We start from the raw sequence: 13,878 nt of genomic DNA, 5'->3' as shown, positions 1-13,878 counted from the left end.
CAGCAACCACACAGTGGCTCACAACCATCTGTAATGTGATCTGGTGCCCTCTTCTGGCATGCATTGTATACATGATAAATAAATCTTTAAAAAAAAAAAGACTCAAAAAGCTGTGGGTACCTTATAAATGTCATCATTAACTATAACTAACAGTTTATTCCCTGTTCTTTTAAGTAGCTGTTCAATCTTAGAATCTGACCTGTGTTCACAGTTAAGTCCAAATAAAAGAATCTAAGAAAAAATAATTTGTGTATGATGTGTAGGTGTGAGCACACACTGGCCATGTGTGTGTGATCAATGGATGGTCGTGTGGAGTTGGTTGTGTCCTTCCTGGAGCTCACCAGGCTTACGCAGCAAGCACTTCTACCCACTAAGCCACACTGCTGGCTCATGCAATTTTTTCTTTTGACAGTCTCTCTGTGTAGCCCTGGCTGTTCTGGAACTCATTCTATAGACCAGGCTGGCCTTGAACTCAGAGATCCTCCTGCCTCTGCTTCTATGCTAGCATTAAAGGCATGCACTACCACTGCCCAGCATCTTTTATTTTCTTTACATAAAAATTAGTATTATTCTAGAGCTATTTCAAGGTTAGGTCCACTCTCCTCCCTGGTACTGCACACCAAGGATCACAGGATCAAGTATCTGAATGCTACAGACCTTGGATTTTTAGGACGGTGTCTCTAGTATTTGTATTGTTGCAGTTTTTACAACCAATCCTTTCAAATGACATGTGAATACTAGTATTTTCATATGTACCAAAACTGTCAGGGCTAGTGAGATGGTTGGCAGCCTCCCCCTCCCTCCCCAATCTTGAGGTATTTGCTAGTGTTCTCTGAGGCATGCAGGGCTCTGGTAGCTCAGATCTTAGACCCCCTACCTTGGAGAGCAGACTCAAGGATTCAGAGAAAGGAACAGAACCTGGACACCAGCTGAGGTCATTTTAACAGTAACCAACTCCTACTGAATCTCCTGTGCAACCTTACACTCTCCTTAAATGTGACTTGCATGTGGCACATTCCAGTGTGCTCTCTACCAGAGACCACATGTCACCATCAGACACTCAATGTGATAAATGTGGCTTCATTATCATTAATGACACATGCCTCAGAGTAGGAAATTTTATTCTTTAAAAGCCATTATTTAGAGGAAAAGGAACAAAAACCACAGTTGGTAATCACAGCAGCCATGATCAGAACAGCACATGCTATTAGGAAAACAGTCATCTGAGATGCTCCTTGCTGGATAGGCATCCATGATGAACGAACACGGCACAGGGCAAGCAAGTTCTAATGAGCAGGACTTCAGATTCTCAAGTTGCTCTAGACAATTTTATTTCTTACAATGGAGATGGTAAAGTAATTTGATTATATTTTTTTTCAGAGCTAACAAAGGCCACCAACCTCACTCCAGCAGACCTTCCGAGACCATCCTGAGTAATCCCAGAAAAAGGCACTTGAAACACTTGACAAGGAGTGATACCAACACACTGAGAGCTGGTCTGTCTTGCACAAGTCTTTACCACAGTTCAAATAAACTGTGTATTCATTCTTTTTCTCCCCCACTACAGGTAGTACATTCTGTCTGTGTTGACATATACAGATACATCTATGTGTATGTATATATAGCAACACTGACACATTTCTAGAGGAAAAACCCAATTGTTTGATAGTACCCAGAAGTTCTAATATCTTTATTTAGAAGAAGATGGATGAACCACTGCAAAAAAGCACCTACTAAACCTTTCTATGCACCAAAAAAAGGGGAGAGGCAATAAAATAAATACCTGGATCTTCTTCAGGCAGTTAACTATTAAAATAATAAATTCTAGTATTTAAAAAAACTTATTGCATTGCAGGGCACAGGCAGACATTTTTGGTACTCTAAATCTCACAGGCTCACACATCCATATTGCTTAGGTTGAAGAGAATGGATGAGAGGGAATTTCCTTTCACTGCTCATCATGTTTTATCTAGCTTGTATTATTCATCTTCGTTTAAAATACAAACTAAGTCTTACATATCAACATTTTTAAGATGCTGACATCCCCAAGGTATTTGCAGAGTACTTTATTTTTTTTATTTATTATTATTATTTATTTATTTTTTTTGGTTTTTCAAGACAGGGTTTCTCTGTACAGCTTTGGAGCCTATCCTGGCACTCTCTGTAGACCAGGCTGGCCTCGAACTCACAGAGATCCTCCTGCCTCTGCCTCCCAAGTGCTGGGATTAAAGGCATGTGCCACCAACGCCCGGCTTGCAGAGTACTTTTAAGTACTCAGTCTGTTATGGAAACAAGACTTTTGTATCCACCCATTACCGCATGTGAAGCCAACGAAAGGCTTGCTTCTTGCCAGGAACAGGTGCACATATTCTTAGGATGGAAAAACAAAAACAAAAAAAACCCCAAAAAAACAAAAACCATTTAGTGATGTCATTTAAAGTGTAGTTTCAGCTGCAGAATGCCTTAGAACAAACAGTAATTTCTTAAGAGCCAGATCCCACGCATTTCTGTTTTTTAGCTGCTGGCTCCTCAGGCTCGTGTGAGTCTAAAGTGCTTGCACAAGACTTGAGACTGGGGTCTGCTCGAAGGCTGTCTGAGACAACAGTGAAGCCAGACAGAAGGAATCCTCCACCTCCACTCATCAGCAATTTGGGATGACTTCGATCTGGCAAAACCTAGCCAAGACAGGAAAAAAACGGACATTCATGTCTTTCTGCATTCTTACAAACTATGTCAACAACATAACAAAAGTCAGACTTTTAGTGACAAGTTCTCCTGATTTAAAATCACTAACTTTTAATAAGACCACTTCTTTACAGCACATTGCAGAAGAAAGTATAAAAACAAAGAACTATTTATTTTAAACAAAACATAACTGAAGCCCTGCTTCTCTTAAATTGAATGCCAGTGAGGGGGGAGGGTGAATGGTTTCTTAATAACTCTGGCTCTAGGAAGCTTCATGGCCAACAATGGGGTGTGGGGTATATGAAGAATATGGAGAAGCAACACTGGATGAACACTTCTCTGCAGTTAACCCCAGCAAAGGCTCTTCTTACTTGTTATTTTTGCAACACGACACAGCAGTATTACTTTGGACTCAGCAGCATCCTCACTGTGGTAGGTATGGATGCCAACCAGCAGGACAGGCGGGGGACATGTCAACACAGAAGTGCCCCCTCCAACCTCCCTTCCCGAAAGAACTGGCTATGAGGCATTCAGGCACAGGCAGCAAAAAGTCTCCAGCTACTGTGACTTAAGGATCTGCTGCAGGGATCATAATTGAGACCAAACTGAGCCCAGACACAAGATCAGACCACTCCTACTCAGTCTAGGAGGTTCCTTCATGAGTAGTTTACTCCCAGCTCCCCACTGGCCTGCCTGACACTTTCTCAGAGTACTGATGTAGGCTATTACTTTCCTGTTGTAAGTACTGACCTATAGAATTCCATACCCCCCAATATACATATATATTAAAGGTCCCTTTGCCCTAATAAATCTCTTATAGAACTTCTACCTTGGCATGTATCTGCCCAAGGGTATGGCTCAGTGGCAGAGTACTTGGCCAGCATCCTGAGATCCTGGTTCTGATATCTAACACTGCCAGAGAGGAGGCAGGTGAGGGAGAGAATGAACATGAATACACCTCAGTGTTTTGTATTCCGGAATGACACACCACCAGCAAACCCTGAACTGGCTGGGAATATATTGCAGCAGAGGACAGGGTCACTTCATTTTCAGTTATCCAACTCTATAGATAGCCAAGTCTTGAGGGTAGTATAACTAATTATTTGCATTTTAAATAACTCTGGACTAGCTGGGCATGGTGGTGAATGTCTTTCGGAAGCAGAGACAGGCAGATCTCTGTGAGTTTGAGGCCAGCCTTATCTACAAATGGAGTTGCAGGACAGCTAAGGCTATACAGAGAAACCCTGTCTCAAAAACCCAAACAAACACCGCCCCCCACAAAACCAAAACAAACAAACACCCCCAACTCCCTGGACTACAGTTACAGAACAGTGCACCCTGATATGAAAAGAAGGCCAGGAAGCCAGGGCATTTTTTTCTGAGTGACAGGCAGACACTGTAAACAGTGGCCCTATTTAACAACTTGACAACCTGGCAGTATTCCTGCAAGGAGCCAGCAGGTCTGGAGAATGGCAGTGAGAATGCTTACCTGGTAATTTCTGAGCCAGGTTTCGGACAGTCTCAGGTTGATGACCCCTCCCCTCTCCCGAAGTTTTGTGTAGCATTCCAACAAAGGCTAAGGGCAAAACAGAATCCTGTTAAGATATTTCCTGACCTACAATAGGGGGATTAAAATTCAGATGTAGGAGCTTTGTCCAGTTTGTCTCAGCATTACCTCTTTATACTGACAGTAGACCACAAACGGCCTTGATGGGGCCACAAAGTCTAGCAAAGACAGTAGCAGTGGAGTGGGGTGGAAACGACTGGCCACGATCAAACTGCAAGGAAAACAGAGAGAATGTCTCTTTACACCTTCTAAATGGAACATGGATTTTATGTGTATTTAAAATGATCACATACAACCAGGCAAGGTTGTGCATAGCTAAAATTTTAATGCTCAGGTTCAAGAAGGAGGATTGCCACAAGTTTCAGGTTAGCTTGAACTGTACAGAGAGTAGGCCAGCCTGAGCTATTCAAGTACAACATTCTAGAACTTCAAAGCAGAATGAGATCATGAGCTATTTATTTCTAAGGAACTGGGTTGTAAGCTATATGTAGGATATTCTTGTGTTTTGCTTTTAGATCATCTGGAAGCAAAATCAATACTATACTTCCGAATCGACCTCCCAACAGGTGTTCTCTTTCTTTAAAGACTATTTTATTTTATTTTTTTCTGTGTGTGTTTGTGTGCCTGAAGAGGTCAAGAGTGTCAGATTCCCTGGGACTAAAGTTATAGACAGCTGTGAGCTGCCATTATGGGTGCTGGCTACTGAATACCAGTTCTCTGTAAGAGCAGCAAGCACTCTTTTTCCATATCACTAGCCTCTAACAGGGGTTTTCATTAGCTTGGTTTTGGCCAGTATTACAGCCATCTTAATGCCCTACCCTTACACCTAATAGGACTATTCAGTCCTATATATTAGTCATTGCTGAATGTTCAGATTTCCTTGAAACTATCAAATTAGCACCACCAACTCCCCACTCTGCTATACTTGGCCTTTCTTTAAAAAGCAACCAACCAACTACTTATTAGTCTTAACACAAAAGTTATGATAATTTGCATCCTGGGCATGGATATGCTGTTAATGCATTTTCTAATACTAGTCTGATATAGGGGGCAACCATGTCATAGAATAAAGGGTTTCACATGTTAAGGAGAATTTTGGTAAAGGAAGCTTTTTAGCATTTCATGTGATAAAAATCCTGGGTTTTTTTTTAGCCAAATATTTTAATTCTGATGAAAGAACAATTTAGTCATTAGCCATTATTGCATTGTATTTCTGAGTAATATATCAAATTCATAAAATATCACAAAACCATTCATCACTACTATTTATTCTGGGCTATATTTTAATTGTTATTAAATTTTCATACATGCAAAATTTTCCTAGGGGAAAAAAAGTTAGGATAATTTAACTAATTGATTTTTCAAATTATGAATGTGTATGACTGCATGTAGACATGTGTATTAGTGTGCAGGTATCCAAGGAGGCCACAGGTGTTGGATCTCCCCCAAACTGGAATTACTGGCAGTTTATGAGTTACTGGGCAAGGTGCTGGGAGCCTAACTCTGGTCCTTTGCAAGAACAGTGTGTGCTCTTAAATACTGAATCATCTCTCTGGCCCAGATCCAGTCTTTCTCAAAAGAAAAAAAAAAAAAAAAAAAAAAAAAAAACCCACAACAACCAAAAGAAAATCTTCATCTATTTTAGACAAGGACCAGGGCAGACAGTGGGAAGAAAACGCAGATGCTTTTGAAGAAGAATGCAGTAGCACCTGGAAGTGCCCCGTATCCTTCACCAACGTACCCATCTGCATTTCTTTCTCTCAGCAGAGCAGCAGCCTCTAAATGTCTTTTCCTCTGCTCTTCTTGTCTTCTTTGTTTTTCCTGAATCTGAACAGTAAGAAAACAATACACTGAGGTCATTCAGCCAGGTTTACAAAAATGCTGTGTCCTATCAGAGCAGAGTAGTGGTATTTAGGAAACAACAGAAGGGGGTAGTTTACAAGGAAGGCGAGGATATCCAGGAAGCCTATACTCAAATGCCAAACTTCAAGTTACCTGAGCACAGCTGAAACTGCAGCTGCTAAAGTCACCCAGAGCTCCAGCCCAAAGACCAAGCCACACAGCTGTGTACAAACACACCTACCTGGTTTCCCCCAGTTTTTTTTGACAGTTATCATCTGGGGACCTAATGTTTCACAGTTCATCAAATCTCACAACTTAAAAGGACTCACTGGGGCTCTGAAGCTATTACAAGGATACTGACTCTTAATATTCTTAAATATTCTTACATAGTCTCTTTTGTTTCCTTTTTCTTTAGGCTCTTTATTCTCTGGGTCCTGAGGAATAATTTCCATTGTTCTCTGTTCTTCTGGGTTGCTTTCTGGGGCTTCTGCCATGCTGTCCTCATCAGCTTGTTCAGATATCTGTCTTTCCTCATGTTCACCGTTACTTTCTTCAACCAGAGTGCTGTCCTTAGGCTCTGAGGACAGCATCTCAGCAGAAAATGTTCCATCTAGAAGACTGTTTACTTTGTTGAGGGGGAATTCATGAAGACCACTGAGGAAAGATTTGGGAAATCCAAAACAAGCTGTTGCTGCCCGAACAGGCCCATCTCCAGGGTACAGCTGAATAATGGAGCCAAAACCTGAACAGACAAAACAAACAAATGGAGGGAATCTAGACTGCAAAACCCACATCCTTACATAATTATGATTCTTCTCCCATGTCTAGAGAGTGAAGAATGCTGCAGCCCATCTGGAGGTCCCTGAACACTATGAATATTCCACTCCCTAAAGAGAAAATAGAATTCCAAAGCAAATGGGGAGTCTTAAAGAAAGCTTATCTCCTCAGGACACTATAGGAGACCCAGTGGTCTCCTATAGTTTGGAGGTTAAGGATTTGGGACTGTTTGCTTTCTCCTTGTTCATCCCCATGGAGGGTAGATGCAAGCTCTCATCCTCCAGAGTCAGAGAAATCAGACAGGTCAGTTTGTGTATTCCAAGACAGAATACCCCGAGAAGCCTCCCTATTCGACCCCTCAGTGCCTGACAACGCAGTAAATCATTAGCCAGCTGCAGTTCCAGAATCAACCCCACAGAACACCAACACAGCCTTCCTGGGGAGAAATGGACCACACAGGAAGGCTCTGGGACAGGAGCCATAGAGGTCTACTGAGGTCATGTCCCTATTCTTTCTTCACATCAGCGTAGTTTACTGAATTTGAAAACATGGAGACTTACCTCCCATTCGTTCCATCATGGCACCTAGCACCAAGCCTGAACACGTTTCCATGACAATCATTTTATTGCCAGCACGGATATTTCCCAATGTCAACATCTGGGCTAGTGTATCATATCTCATGTGGCTAAGGAAAAAAAGGATGATCCACTTACTTTTAGTTAAATAAACCCTGACATTTAATAATAGTTTTTCTAGCTGTTTCATAAAAATTATGTTGGTAAGATTATTGTTTGCTTGAGGCGACAGTAAAAGGACTTACAATTTATGAGGAAGGAGGACACTTTATGCAGATGAGCAAGCTTTTCATTTTACTTAAAATCATGACTCTCTTAAAGACATATTTTCCCCCAATTATACTTTTGAAAGGAAACAAAGCGTACTTAATTTTTCCAGGTTCTCTTGCATAATACATAATTGAAAGAATACGGGTAGATGGCTTCAAAATAGTAACGATGGCTTCATATCTAGGGAAATTAAAAGGATAGCAATTTAGAACATCATCTTTTTAGCACTATTTACTTAGTAAATAGAAAAGATGTACTATTTTCAATCATTTCAAACAAAATGACTTACTTTTTCTTCTTCTTTTTAATATATTTATCTTGAGCAAATTCTGTCTTGTCTCGGAATGTTGTACTATTTTCAATTAGCTGCTGAACTATTTCCTGTAAGAAAAGGAGCAAGCAGATTCCCTGAAGCTTCACTGTCTTACCCTGCACCAGCCAAAGGTTTCATTGCCAGTCCCTCTTCCACGAAGTACAGGCGGAACAACTGCATTTCTACACTCTACTTAGGGTTTGCAATAAACACATTACAACTCCATTTAGACTTGTTTTTTCTGGTGTTAGGGATGGAACCCAGGGTCTTGTTCACACACTCCTTTAAACCAAGCTAAAGGAAGAGAGATAGCCAATAAAGGGAGATGAGAGATGAAGATCAGCCAAAATCAAAACAAACGAGCTGCAAGCTTCTCTTCCACTAAAAGTATAAGTAGAAGAGAAGCATAAGAAACAAAGTCCCCATGTGTTGGAGAGCACACACATTTTAACTGACTCCATTTAACCTCCAGGTCAGCATTGCAAACAGATTTGCTACACACAAACGAAGAGTAAGAATCCTTTTTTACCTCTCCTTTAATGCCCTTGTCTTTCAGAGCTTTTATATCATCCTGAGTAAGTTTCTGGGACTTTCCATCATCAACTATATTTCGATTATCAGTGCCGGCTTCTTTAGTCTCTAAGGAAAGAAATTGCTCTATGATAATTTTGATATAAAACTGTTACAAATTACATTTTAATTACTTAATTGTATGTGTATTTGTGTATGTGTGTGGACTCACAAATGGCATGGTTCGTGCTGGTATGAAAACATGGTTCTCCACTTTCACCATGTAGGTCTCAGGGATCAAACTGAACTTAAGTTGTCAGACTTGGTACTTTACCCACTAAGCCATGTTGCTTGCCTTGATTTGAAATTATTTTGCAATGTTTTCTAAAAAAATTTTTTTTAAAGAGCTGGGCATGGTGACACAGACCTTTATACCCAACAGTAGGGAGGCAGAGGCAGGAGGATCTCTGTGAGTTTGAGGTCAGTCTGGTCTACATCTATCTCAGGGACAGACAGGCTATGTAGACAGAACCTGTCTCAAAAAAGAAAAAAAAAAGAAAGAAAGAAAAAAGATTTAATTCCATGTGTATGAGTGTTTTGCTTGCATGCATATATGTGTACCAGATGCACGCCTGGGTGCCTGAACTCAGAAAAAGGTATCAGATCCCTAGAACTGGAGTTACAGGGGGTTGTGAGCACCATGCTTGAGTGTTCAGAACTGAACCTGGGTTCTCTAAAAGAACAAGTGCTTAAACCTGCTGAGCCATCTTGCTAGCTCCTCAAAGTTTCTTTTTGAGGTAAGTTCTCATGTAGCATAGGCTGGCCTCAACTCACTGTATAGCTAAAAATGAAGTTGAAAACTCCGATCCTCCATGTCTCAAGTACTTTAATTCCTCACTCACGGAGTGCTGCAGATGAACGGGGCCTTATGTACACCATGTAAGCACACTACCAGCTGAGCTAATGTCTGCACCTGCAATCTTTCTTATCCTAAGTGCCTATCTACCCCCCCTCTATCAGCCCCTTAAGTCTGACCTTCACTTCTTAGGATCACCTCTTGTTTTAGCTGAGTTTCCCGGAAAGTGTCCAAATTACATGAAAGTCTGCCTAGCTAACTGCAGAATATCTATCTCATACATCTAAAATGGGTACCTGAGGTAGGCTCTTCCTTCTTCTTTTTGAGCTGAAGACTTCCTCCATTGCTTACTTCAAATGTTGACCCGTAACTATGACCGATGGCATTATCCAGGTAGAACCACTGTTTTTCAAAAGTTACTTTTCTGAGGAAGAAAAAGCAACCAATCAATTGACTTCTTTTGCATTCATGCTACAACAGGTGTACTCACTCTAGTTTATTTCAAAAACGTCTCATGATAAATAGTTAGCAGCACTATTTTTGTGTACAAACTTGACAAAGAACTAGAGAGAACCAGGTTGAGGAGAGATACAAACATTAGTAAAGAAGCTAGGAAGACACTGACTTTTAGAGGAAAAAAGACATTCTTTTTATGGGATACAGGTCTGATTGCATTTTGCTTAAACTCACAGATTCTGCAGATTTCAACACAGTTATGACTGCCAAGATTCCCAGGCAATGAATATGCATTGTGACACCTCACACAACTCACACTAGAAAACTCCCAACAAAATAATCACTGAGATGACAACAATTTTCAAAAACTCCTTGGTCTCTGTCTAACTGGTTATTCTATTAGAAAAGTGGCAAATCCAAATAACCTGTATTAGAAATTAACATTTTTGGAAATCCCCACATTTGAGATGGACCAAACACTGACAGGTACTGCTGAGGGCTGGGCATTAAGCTGTCCTGTCTCTCAGATCTGTATTTACTGCAGCTTCAAAGGGAATCACACAACAACAAAAACCCTTTCCCTTCAAAGAAACAAAATGAACACCTGCTGAGTAATAACAAATGTTAATCAGTGTGTGTACCCTTTCCATTCTCACAGCAATCCTGGGATGCCCTTTTCCAGGATAAAAATCTGGGGCTCTGGGTAAACTATACTGTTGAAGATGCTAAATCCCAGGCCAGATTTGCCTTAGCTACAGTGTGGAAGCTGTTCCTCTGAATTTCAATAGTCTCTCCAAATTGAAATATTTCCTCTAGGAGGGAAGGAGATACCAGCCAGGGGGGGGGGCAAGCAAAAGGTCACACATCTGGAGAACAAAATCTTGTTACATTCTTGAGGGTCTCCTACCCAACAACATAAAAATGGCCTGCTGAAAGCCGGGCGTCACTTGAATCATATGACCAACCTTTGGTGGACTCTTAAAATGCTTCCAACAGAGAAAATTCTTAGCTGGATTTCCAGTAACCAACATATAACACTCAAAACGTCAGATTTGCACCCTCTTAAGCCCCTGGTGTTAATTAAGCACTGAAGCTGGCTTGATTTGTGCCTCCACCAGCCTATCTTACGTGCAAAGGCAAGGAGGTATGTACTCAAACTGACTGGCCTGAACGCTCAGTCAGGAAACTGTGGCAGGCAATCTGATGGATAAGTGAGCTCTGTTTCCTGGGAAGGACTATGAAGAACGCTGGGATTGTTCCAGTGATAGGGAGTCTGGTTTGGAATGCAGCTGAATTCAGCAGGTCATTTTCTAAACAAAGCAAATATTACTATCATGGCTTTGCCAAGAAGAGGGGATGATAGAAAGAGCTTCCAAATAATTTCTAAAGAATACTTTTTTAGGAGGCTGGAGAAATGAGCGAGCAATTGAGAGCACTTACTGCTCTTCCAAAGGACCAGACTTTGGTTCCCAGCATCCACATTAGGTGCTGGCTTACAATCATCTATAACTCCAATTCCAGGAAATACAAAGTTTCTGGTCTCCGAGGATACCCAATTTCATGTATACTCACACACACATTTTTTTTTTTTTTTTTAAACAAGGTTTCTCTGTGTAGCCCTGGCTATCCTAGAACTTGCTCTGTAGACCAAACTGGCCTCAACTCAGGGATATGCATATGCCTTCCTCTGCCTCCTGAGTGCGGAGATTAAGGGTATGTGCCACCACCGGCAAAAAATAGTGTTAAAGAGTACTTCTTAAGAACTAAAGATACACCAGGTGGTGATGGCGCACACCTTTAATCCCAGCACTTGGGAGGCAGAGGCAGGCAGATGTCTGTGAGTTCGAGGCCAGCCTGGTCTCCAGAGCGAGTGCCAGGATAGGCTCCAAAGCTACACAGAGAAACCCTGTCTCGAAAAACAAAAAAAAACAAAAACAAACAAACAAAAAAAAACCCCAAAAAACAAGCAAAAAAAAAAAAAACCCTAAAGATCCTGTCTGTCTCACTGGTAATGGAAAGGATTTCTGAATATGAGGCAAACTGAGCACAGTGTAGCAGACTCGTAATCCCACCACTTGGGAAGCAGAAAAGTGTTTAAAGAAAAATATGCTTCACCTAGCCATCAGCATGGTTGGGCACACATGGCGTGCTCATCAAAACACGTGCTCACAACCTAGGAGCCTTGCTGCACTAAGTTATACTTCAGCTTAAAAGCTTAAATTATAAATTGTCAATTTCTAAAACCTATGTACTTGGAAGTAGGCAAAGAATTTCTAATTTAAAATTCTGAAAAGGAAACGTAAAACACTACTTTCAAGAACACAAAAAATAAGAGCGGCAGTGAGGACAGCTGTAAGATTTCTCTAATTTCAACCACCGAGATAAAAAAGAAAATTTCCGCAATGGAGAATTCTAAAGTGATCAAAAGGTGGTGCAGATGTGATTCTAGACTGTTGTGTTTTAATCAAATTGCGCTTGTGCCAAGAAAGGTTGGCTACCAACTGGCTTGATGTACTGGACACGGCTGTCTGTCTAACTGGTTTTATTATTTTGAGACAGGGTCTCACACTGGCCAGACTGGCCTCAGACTGTCCACGCACGACCTTGAACTTCTGATCCTCCTTTTTTCCACCTCCCAAGTACTGGGATTATAGGCCTACACCAACACAGTCCATTTATGTAATGCTGGGAACCAAACTGAGGGCTTGGAGCATGACAGACAAACACTCTAGCAACTGAGCTACATTCCCATCCCTTAACATTCTTACTGTTCCCTGCTTCATTTCAGATACCATTCAATGGTTTGAATCAAACAGCAGCAAAATTAACTTATGTGAAGTGAGTATCAGAAAAGGTTACAGATTTCATGATACCCAGTTTTCTGACCCACAGAAAGCTGTTCTCTTGACCTTGCATGATTTACTTCTTTTCAAGGAGTTATTACAGGAATCACAACGTGACTCAGTGGCAGAGTCCTTGTCTAGTATACAGAGCCTCGCACAACGATCAAGCAAATAACAAAGCAGTATTACAAGTTTAAAAGAAAACTTCTTTGTATCAAACTATGCCAATAAATTCTAATGATGAACAAGCTACTAGGATTAAGTAACTTAATCAGCTCTATCAGAAAGTCACCAAGCTTAATTATGAGCTCTGAGCTCTTGAGTGAACTGTTTGTGAACTATTCTATTTTCCTGGACCTTTAATACCTCGATATAAAATGAAAGGCTCACGGTGATTGCACACCGTAGGAAGTTGCCTTTTCTTACTCATAGTAGACAGATCCCCCCCCTGAGGTTGACAGAAGAGGCCTGCCTACCTGAAAGCCAGACTAGGTGTTGGGAATCTTCGTTGTCTCTCCTCCCTCCTCTCTCTTGCGGAGGAAGTCGAATTTATGGGGAAGGTGGGGTGAGAGTCAGACATAATGAAGAGATCTCAATTGGAAAGGCTGGTGAAGTTCTATGATAGAGAAGACCCTAAGAACCTAAATGAAGCGTCCTCGGGGGGCCGGAGTACCAAGCCTGGAATTCCTGGAAGGGAATCGGGCGCTGACGGTAGAAGGTTGAGGAATGAAAGGCAGAGGAGAGTGCTGTAGGATGAGAAAAGGGCAAAGGAGACCCTCTAGCCAAGGATGCGAAAGAATCCAAGAGGCAAAAGTCCTCTGTGATAGGGAGACCTGAGTGGTGGCAACAACGGCTGGGGGGCCCGATTCAAAGAACTAAGAGTGGGACACTGGAGGGGGTGCTTATCTAGGGGAAGGTGCGCGCCGCCCAGGGCCAGCAACTTGACTCACTTTCTCCGCTGCACTTGCACTGCTTTGAACACATCTTCCCGCTTCAGCACCACGAAGTCGCCGTCATGGACGCAGTGGTCCCCGGCATGCGGGAGCTGTGGACCTGGCTGCTCCGCTGATGCCTCCATGGACGCCAGGCCGTATCCAAGATCGGTTGCCGCTCCAGCCTCCAGCAGTACCACACGCCAGGAGGAACTTACCCCTCGGCCGGCACCGCCCCCACGTGCTGCGCGC

General features: G+C 41.9%; 1 protein-coding gene across 4 annotated transcripts; it reads right to left on the bottom strand.

Annotated features, from left to right (window-relative positions):
• Positions 1–1,104: 1,104 nt before the first annotated feature.
• On the bottom strand, positions 1,105–13,875 carry Trmt6 (tRNA methyltransferase 6). 4 transcript variants are annotated; one of them, XM_027421705.2, is made up of 12 exons: positions 13,645–13,786; positions 13,171–13,381; positions 9,692–9,819; positions 8,559–8,668; positions 8,006–8,097; positions 7,813–7,896; positions 7,432–7,556; positions 6,481–6,836; positions 5,994–6,079; positions 4,361–4,463; positions 4,175–4,261; positions 1,105–2,675 (listed from the first exon to the last, which is right to left on the bottom strand). In XM_027421705.2, the coding sequence occupies exons 2-12, from the start codon at positions 13,272–13,274 to the stop codon at positions 2,484–2,486; spliced, it is 1,467 nt and encodes a 488-aa protein (XP_027277506.1). In that variant the 5' UTR covers positions 13,275–13,381; positions 13,645–13,786; the 3' UTR covers positions 1,105–2,483. The 4 variants fall into 4 exon arrangements, with proteins under 4 accessions (XP_027277506.1, XP_027277505.1, XP_027277508.1 ...); XM_027421704.2 differs by lacking the exon at positions 13,171–13,381 and having other exon boundaries at positions 13,645–13,875; XM_027421707.2 differs by lacking the exon at positions 13,645–13,786 and having other exon boundaries at positions 8,559–8,666; positions 13,171–13,298.
• Between the last annotated feature and the right edge of the window lie 3 nt (positions 13,876–13,878).

This window comes from Cricetulus griseus, chromosome 6, assembly GCF_003668045.3.
Source record: "Cricetulus griseus strain 17A/GY chromosome 6, alternate assembly CriGri-PICRH-1.0, whole genome shotgun sequence".
NCBI lineage: Eukaryota > Metazoa > Chordata > Mammalia > Rodentia > Cricetidae > Cricetulus > Cricetulus griseus.
The sequence above is the reverse complement of the archived record's forward strand: the minus strand, read 5'-3'. Positions and strand labels throughout refer to the sequence as shown.

Coding starts and splice junctions, on each gene's coding strand:
- Trmt6 (XM_027421704.2), bottom strand. CDS start 13,772: ATGGAGGCATCAGCGGAGCAGCCAGGTCCACAGCTCCCGCATGCCGGG. Junction 9,820..13,644: donor GTGCAAGTGCAGCGGAGAAA/GTGAGTCAAGTT, acceptor TTTCTTCCTCAG/AAAAGTAACTTTTGAAAAAC. Junction 6,837..7,431: donor CATGATGGAACGAATGGGAG/GTAAGTCTCCAT, acceptor TTGTCTGTTCAG/GTTTTGGCTCCATTATTCAG.